Source organism: Chironomus tepperi, unplaced genomic scaffold (genome assembly GCF_022539635.2).
Source record: "Chironomus tepperi strain 1889 unplaced genomic scaffold, CSIRO-AGI_Ctep_v1 contig_449, whole genome shotgun sequence".
Lineage (NCBI taxonomy): Eukaryota > Metazoa > Arthropoda > Insecta > Diptera > Chironomidae > Chironomus > Chironomus tepperi.
In genome coordinates this window covers 13,050-21,814 of record NW_027226571.1, presented here as the reverse complement: position 1 = coordinate 21,814, position 8,765 = coordinate 13,050, and the positions used below count along the sequence as shown (strand labels likewise).

At 30.3% G+C, this 8,765-nt stretch overlaps 1 protein-coding gene across 1 annotated transcript; it reads left to right on the top strand.

Annotated features, from left to right (window-relative positions):
* Positions 1 to 293: 293 nt before the first annotated feature.
* On the top strand, positions 294 to 929 carry LOC139098592 (uncharacterized). Its single transcript, XM_070650823.1, has one exon. It carries the CDS (start codon positions 294 to 296, stop codon positions 927 to 929), a length of 636 nt encoding a protein of 211 aa, XP_070506924.1.
* The last annotated feature ends 7,836 nt before the right edge of the window (positions 930 to 8,765 follow it).

The following is an 8,765-nucleotide window of genomic DNA, read 5'->3' as shown; positions in this document are numbered from 1 at the left end:
TTTAGTTTATAGTACAATTAATACGTCAACAGACGATATTATTGAGGATGAGTCGTTTATATCAAAATTTGCATGCTTAAATCGATTAATTCATAGTGTTACAAAATGTTTGGAATGTAATTAAGATCAATAAAGAAATTAAAGATGTAAAATCCATGAAGTGGCGAACTCGTGCAGCAGTTAATAAAAATTTAAAAATAATAGAGACACTAAAAAACAAGAAAATAGTTTGCTTTCAGTCCATCGATGAAATTGGTTCAAACTATAAAAAAATTGAATTAGCGTTGATAAGAATGGCACAAAAAGAATCGTACAAAAATGAATATAATGATCTATGTAAAGGCAAAGATATAAACAAAAAATCTCACATCTACAAAGTTCTTCCATATCTTGACTCTAATGGTGTGATCAGGTCCCAAACACGCATTAGTAATAACAAAGAAAACCTTGAGAAGTTTGGCTTAGATCGTATAAATCCTATAATCCTCCATCGCGAAAGTCATCTTACAAAACTATTCATACTAAAAGAACATAATGCATTGGTACATAATAATGAGAAAATAGTGGTCACAAATTTATTACATAGATTTTATATAAATAAAATTAGACGAACTGTCAACAACGTTATTAGAAGAAATTGTCTTGAATGTCGAATAAGTCACGCAAAATCTATTGTTCCATTAATGGGAGATATTCCATTTACTAGATTAACATTACATAAAAATGTCTTTACGTATGCTATGGCTGACTTATTAGGACCAATTACTGTTAAGGCTACCAGATTTACAAATAATAAAAGATATGTGTTAGTTTATTCATGTTTGACTACAAGAGCGCTTCATTTGGAAGGAGTAGAAAATCTAGATTCCAATGCAACATTGAGAACACTTCAAAATATCTTTAATATTCGTAAGGCACCGCGTCTGTAAAGTTGGACAAGTGTCTGTAAAGTTGGGCAAGAATAAAGTCATTAATGATATTAAGACACTTAATAAAAATCAAATCATGCGAACTTATAAACAAGAAGCTAATACAGTCATATGCAGACCAGCCACACTGATTGCTAAAATTAATTTAGACGTAATTAATTAATAAAAAAAATAATAATAAAATAAATCTCACACGATTAATTTAAATCAGGCACTAAATCCTAAGATTTAACTTTAAAAATAAATTAGATTAACTGAAAATCTCAAAAATATATATATTTTTCATAATTACATATATATGCATTAATTATCAAATTAACTTCATCAAAAATAAAGAAAATATATATTAAAAATGGCACAATAAATATATAAAATACTTACAATAACTAAATATACTATCAGTTTTCAATTTTCTTACTTAATTCCATTGATATATTCAATTCTGGAAACGATAAAACCTAGGTATTCTGACTATGGATTCAGAAATTCTTGCTTGAGGCAATAAATTTTATTTAGAGTTACCCGTGGTAACGAACTGAGCTCAGTCAATTATTTTTGGGAAATTAATCCCATTTTTCTCTTTAATTCGAATGGCCACGAATTAAATAAAGTCATTTATGACTTGTCGCATAGTCAAATAATTAATTTTGGCGTGAGCGACATTTTTTGTTCAGTTATTATTAAATTTACTGTTTGAGGTAAAATAAAACTCATATATTGAGAATAAGAATTGAAAATAATATCTCTAGTACAAATACACGAAAGCACTGATAATTGATATATTAAAAAATAATATATAAATATACTATGTCAAAGTTTATAAACATTACAAATATTGATGTTACTTTAGACAATACAAAATAATTAAATATGTTCCTTTTAGATCATGAATGAGGATAGAAAGCTAATTAAGTTCCTTAGCATCCCTTCTAAACGGACAGTAAAGGATTTCCTAGGGAGTGTATGTCGACAATTGAATTTCACCAGAACCAATTATAAGGAAATCAACGGAATATTCGTCGAAAATTTGCAAAATAGCAGATTCCACCTCCATATCCATTCAAAGGGAGAACAATTTAAATCTGGATTATTAGGAATCTGCAAATCAACCTCAGATCCGAATTATTCATCAATAGAAATTAACAAAACGAATCATCTATTTGTTACACCTCCATTCAATAATTCCGTTTATCGTTTATTTCCAATGGACAGAAGTAGCGAATGTTACGAGAAAGTTATTGAATACAACACAGGCATACACCAGACAATTATGGATATTTTGATTATCGTTGATTCCCAAAAATACAAAATACATATGTCGTCTGCAATCGCGCCAAAACGTATATTGCCTTTATTAATGGCACTGATGCTATGGAAATGATGCAACTTTTGAGATCACAGCACTTCTCACCAAAATTCTCAACTTGTTATGCTAAATTGATTTACATTGAAGGTGAAAACTATGTAAGAAATTCCGTCCCACAACCACCAGTTCAAAATAATTATCAACAAAATTTTGTATCCAATGTACCGTTAATTCCTAACATGACACAAAGGCAGCCACAAAATTATCATATTGTGGGTCATCATGAAGGTCGCCAAAACTACAGAAACGCAACCAACAACACTCAGCAGAGCAACATCGTTAGGCGACACAACTTTGTCAGAATGAGACAAAACTTGCAACATCAAAGACGCAACGCAACTCAACGACGTGACAATTTGCGAGGAGCGAGATTCGTGCGTGTAATGCTTCCAGATGACATACAGCAAAATGCCTATGAAATGCATTTAGTTAGAAGATTTTAATTCGTCATTTCTTTTATAATGTACAAACTTTTTTAATGGGCGAGTGTAGCAAAAAAGATGCAACATTAATTTTTTAAATTCTTTTTTGCTTTTGAATTTTATTGAAGAATTTTTTTTATATAAAATTTTCTCTTTTAATTTGTTATACAATTCAAATTTTAAAACACCACGTATTTATTGAAATTTATTAATCAAACTTCTAAGTCATTTTTTAACGTCTATTTTGAATTCAAATTAAATGTTAAAGTAAAAAAAAGTGCTAGACCCCTTTGAGAATAACATTTTTTTTCTGTGAGAGTACAAAAATTTTCGCAAAAGACAAAATCTCGTGGTGGACAGAAATTTATTATTTATAGCGGATATAAAGTAAGAAATTAATTAATTATTTTATTTACACCATTCTTAATGGCTATATCACCAATAGGTGATTTTATTTCATTTATTTTTTTCATTTATTTTATACAAATTGTGCTTTTTGAAAATCGTCGGATGAGACGATCCGGAAATAAATTTTATACAACAGAAGATAACGAAGTGTTTTCCTGGATCAAAAAACATTTACAGCACAGCAGAAAAAGAAATAGGATCACGAAGAACCGCATTTTGAAGGACAATAGCTTAAGAGATGAACAAGAAGTAGGAAAAAGAATTTCTATTGATAAAAAAAAAATGTGGTTTTTTGAATTTCTCACTTCACACACGCACTTAAAATTCTTTTTTATGAGGCTAGAAGGCAAATAAAATAAAATAGAAATGATCGCTCTATGATGCGATCCTCAATATGTCAATGATACCAGTTTTATTTTAGTGTAGGTAAACTAGGTAGGTAGACTGAGAGACTGCTTAGAAATTAGAATTCGAGGAGGAAGTTCGTGAACTGTTTTAAATACGATTTTGGATATTTTATTCTGCTGTGGGAATATTTTTTTTGTAGAACTTTTAAACAGTCTGAGAAGTTTCATTTGCAGTATGAATTTCAATGAGATTATTGATTTTTCATTGGAATATTGGAGATGGGGTTAAAGACATTTTGATGAATAAAATTATTGTTAGAGTTGCTTGACTAGTTGAGGAGTGAATCATGTCGATTCAAATGATGAGGACATTAGTTGTCTTGGATTTACTAGTTCTGTAGGGGGCAACCTGATATAGAAGTCTGGGAAAGTCTGAAAATTCGTTTATTTTTGGTTTTTTGAATCAAATTCGCATTAAACCTGAGCATTTTAACTGAAAATCATTTGGCTGGCCCACAGGTTGTGTATCAGTAGTTGTATGACTAGTTAAAGACTCAAATATTCATTTAAAAATTGTAAAAATTATACAAACCTTGTGAAAACATTTTAAAGGAAGGCAAATCAAATTATGGTCACATTAGGAGACATAGTCCTACAACTACTCAAATAGCATCCTCTTGAATTGCCATTTACTAGTTTAAACGCTTTTCTCGGTAGACTTGGGTCTATTCACTCAAGATTCTGCAGCTATTTCACTAAAATAATGGACAAATGATGCCAAATCATTAAAAATTGATCAAATTACTGAATACTATTCCAAATTAGATCCAATTCCATCATTTTCGATCATTTTGACTAGTCGTATGCATCACGAGGACACTAGATAATTTAGAGCCGGGTTTTATTCAGGAGAGTAAGGGTTTGAGGGCTGCTCCAAGCCAAATCAGACCCAAATTCCATCAATTTTCCCCTAAAAATCCCTGATTCCTCCCAATTTTTTCCAACAATTTCCTCGTTCATTTGACTCATTTCTTATTAAAACTCAACAAATAAATTATTTAAATACATATTTTTTATTAGCATTTCGCATATTACAAATCCATGACACGCCTCATTTTTATTATTTCTATGATTATTTCCATAAAAATAATATTATATGCCTTTAAGTGCACATATAAAAAATAATATTACATTAAAATATAAAAATTCTCGCTATACGATTACTTTAATTGGGTAAAAAGAGTGACTCTCAATTCTGTGGCCTGAACGCGATGACGTTGATGTGACTTATTGTGTACTTATAAGCATATACATATGACATTTGATGGACAGTGAAGGCGGATTAAGAATTATTTTTACATTTCGATGCAACATTGTAAGTGTTATGAAGATAAGGAAAAAGACTTATGAGACATTGTATATGCAAATGGCGTTGATTGAAGGGTTTAACGAACACGACTCGTGTCTAAGTTAAGCATGAGTCTAAAAATTTCACATAATTTCCATTATTGCAACAAAATAAATAATCTCGACCAGCCTGACTTGATTTATACGCCACCGCACAGCAACAATTTTTCATCAATTTCATCTCTTTATGCCTCATAGCTATAACAACAACAAAAATTAAATTCAAATTCATAAAAGTCGCACATAAAAAATGAAAATAGATGTTACACAGTTTATCATGACTATGTATGCACAATATATGAATGCATATTCATAGTTAACTCGCACTCAATTAATTTAAATTATTCACAAAAGAATATGAGAAGCCTTACGGGTCGTTTCTTGTTATTTATAAGGAAGAAAAATGGTAGTGGAGAAAGATTATTTTAATGAGAAATTTTATAATAATTTTTTCTGTGAGTTGCTGTTGATTGGCTTTGTTGAGGTGTAATTAGGATTTATTTGAATTGAGTATATGAGAGTAATTGTGATAATTGGAAGGTATTTAGGCTTTTATGGAAGTTAATTTGGGAATTATTGATTGATTGATGTAAGTTAGAGGTTGAAGAGTCCATTCTGGTCGCTGAGACACTGTTGGATTGTCTTATTAACGGCATGACTTGATGTTGTCCAAGTGATACCGTGTCGATCCACTTTTTGGACATAAACTGCGATTTACCGCATCGTGACACTCGGCCAGAACTCAAAGTCTATGTGAAAATTCCATTTTAAGTCGATTTAGAGCTCTTACTACGGCTCTTAGTCGAACTACACTAGTGTTGCTTGAAATTGCTCAATATTTCTGAACAGCACCAATTTTCCTCAAGCCAATGCCCATAAAGCTTCAAAAATTCACAATAACTTCATAAAACTCTCCAAAAATCCAATAAAATTGCGAAAAAATAAATCTAATAAAAAATTGAACTTTAAATGTAATTTCCTCTCACTCCATAATTCACATAGTCAATAATCATCTACGAAAAAACTAAAAATTTTCCCTATCTCTACCTTCATTATCATTATTGCATAAATTCTATGCTTTCAACATAAATACATATCCACATATTGTACGAATTGATGATGAATGAGTTGAATAAATAAATGATATATTGAAATATTTATTGGAAAATCGTGTGTATAATAACACTTAACCGTAGAAACTGTATTTCGAGTCGATGAGAATGTAGAAGGGAAAGGAATATAATTTCAATCAATGGACAAGCCTTCAAGTTAAATCTCATAAATTTTCTAGTAGAAAAAAAAGTTCAAAATATATATCTATAATGGCATAACATGCATATGGATATATATGCGTTCAAGTTGAAAGGTTAGAAGGGTAAAATTATTGTTTTCCTATATTCCAACCTACTTTAAATGTCTAATAATGCTCAAACTATGCCCCGTGTTTTAACCGTAAAATTTATTGCATCAACAATATGAACAATGAATGAAATCTTTCACTCCATAAATTATCTGCTGGCTTGAGTATGTTGATGTTGTGTATGGTGACCCGAGCTGCACATTAATTGCATCCGTCAATTAGTTATGGACTTGAAAATCAGTTCTAGAATTTAATTTGATTGTTTAGAAATATCAATGTGTCAGCAACATCAAAGCAACATGTCAGCTACGACATTGTCTAAGCAACATTTCGGTCACATCACATCCAGTTGTGTCACAACATCTCTAACTTGTGTCAATCAAGTAACAGCAACATGTTTGATACGTCATTGCAACATGTGTACCACATGAAAGGAACATGTCAGCCATGAGACAAAATAATGTCAAAAATGTCACAAATCAATTTATTACAAATTTGAGAGCCATGTCACAGTAGCATGTTGAACATGTCAAAGTAATATGACAGTCATGCCACAGATGGTTGTCATTTAAGCTGCAATAACACGTCAACCACTTTGATATAATGTGTCAATCATGTCATTTCAATGTTTCAGCTACGTCGCAGCAACATGAAAGCTTGTCACAAAGAAAATGAATGTTGCTTGTAGCTCGGGCCCAACTGCTTCAACATTGAAAATTTGTGGCTTTAAAATTGGATATTTTTCTTGTATTTTTCATCATTCCTTATTTTCTTATTTTCTCAAAACACAATAAAGCACACGTGACTACATAAATTGTACAAATCTATAGACAGGGCGGTAATTTATGAAGTTTTCTCAAATGAATTATGGCTTTTTTGGAATAACATATCCACCTAAAATTGTATCATCATTATTATTATGTGACATATTGTTTACATAAAATCGGATTAGAAACTATGCAGTTTATTGACTTTATTCAAGGAATTTCTATGAAATTTAATGAGATTATTGAACTGCGGGGCTAATTGCTTATGTGAAATTGGTTTCAGATTAAGAATTTATAGATTCAAGTTACACAAATGCTCGAATTGAATCTGAGACGATTTACATTTCTAGTTGAAATTTAATGATCGTCATCTGCAGCCATGAACTCTATTCTTATTCAAAACCATGCGTAATTAAAGTAACAAGAGGAATTTTCTTGCCACACAAAATGTGAAATATTTGGCATCTCCTTTGACTCTCATTAAACTTGATTAATTAAGTCAAAAAATGTGTTTTCTAACATTTCATTATAAACATTTGAATGCTGAAGCACTAAGGCACATATATGACTTTTGTTTTTGTGGTTTTACAATTTGATATTTATTGAAAAATAACTTTTGAGATGTTGAATTACGTTGTGGAATTTGAATTTTGAGTTGACTGGTTCTGTGGAGGTTCTGAGGGGTGAGGGGGTGGATGATGGGTAAGGGGTCACCCCTCTTCACATTCTTTTGAAAGAATTCTTGGATTACCTAAGGTTTTTCATAGAAAAATTCGAAAATCCCTGAAAATGTTTGCAAATATTTCGAATAAATTCATCCCAACCCCCCATCACGTATGTCTGCTCTTGGTATGCTTAATTCGCATGCTGAACAAATCAAATTTGATCCATGTTATCTCTTAAATGACGCTTGAAGCTTCCAATTATTCTTAAAATCAGAATTTTGCATTTTGGATGCGCAGGACTGCATTTTTTGTCTGTATCTAACAATTCGTCAAAGATTGCATGCCTGCAGGTCACCAATTTGGGTAAAAAGCTTTTAAATTTGTAAATTTGTTCAATTTCAAGTCACTAAACCTGAAATTTCACCATAAAAATATTTAAAAACAATTAAAATTAGCAAATTAATTCACAATTTATTTCACATAATTAAAATCACATTAAATCACATTAAAAATGTCTCAAAATTGTCAATTAAAATTTTCCATAAATTTTTCAAAATAAAAAATTAATTCAACTAACTGGAAATAACATTGTAGGTAATTAATAGAGATACAAGAAATTCTCATTCGTAATAAATTAAGTGTCGTTTCGCCTCCTTCAAAATATTTCTTTTTTTTTTTCAAAGTTGAGAAAAAAAGTCCAAAATAGAAAGAAATAAAAATTTTTAAACGAAAAGGCAGCGCAGTTGAGATTTATGAAGGAAATAAATTATTAGAATATAAAAATGTAGAAATGTGAATTCTTTGGGTATTAAGCTTGTAGATTAATATGCAAGAATTAACAATTAAAATAATATTTTAAAAATATTAAGATCGCCCGTCGTGCCATCGGGGTAAAAATGTGAAGAAAATGTTTAAAAACAAACAAAATAAAAAGTCGTAAATTTTTCAACTTTAATCTTCTAAAAATGCAGAAAATTTGAATTTTTTAAATCATTTAATGATGTCTATTGAATTAGTCTAGTTATGGCATGCAGCATGTCATAAAAATTCCATAATTTTTCCCTAAACAGAACCAAACTTTCCTGGCAAATTTA

What these genes read in the sequence shown, in the direction of transcription:
- LOC139098592 (XM_070650823.1), top strand. Translation starts at nt 294, where the DNA reads ATGGCACAAAAAGAATCGTACAAAAATGAATATAATGATCTATGTAAA.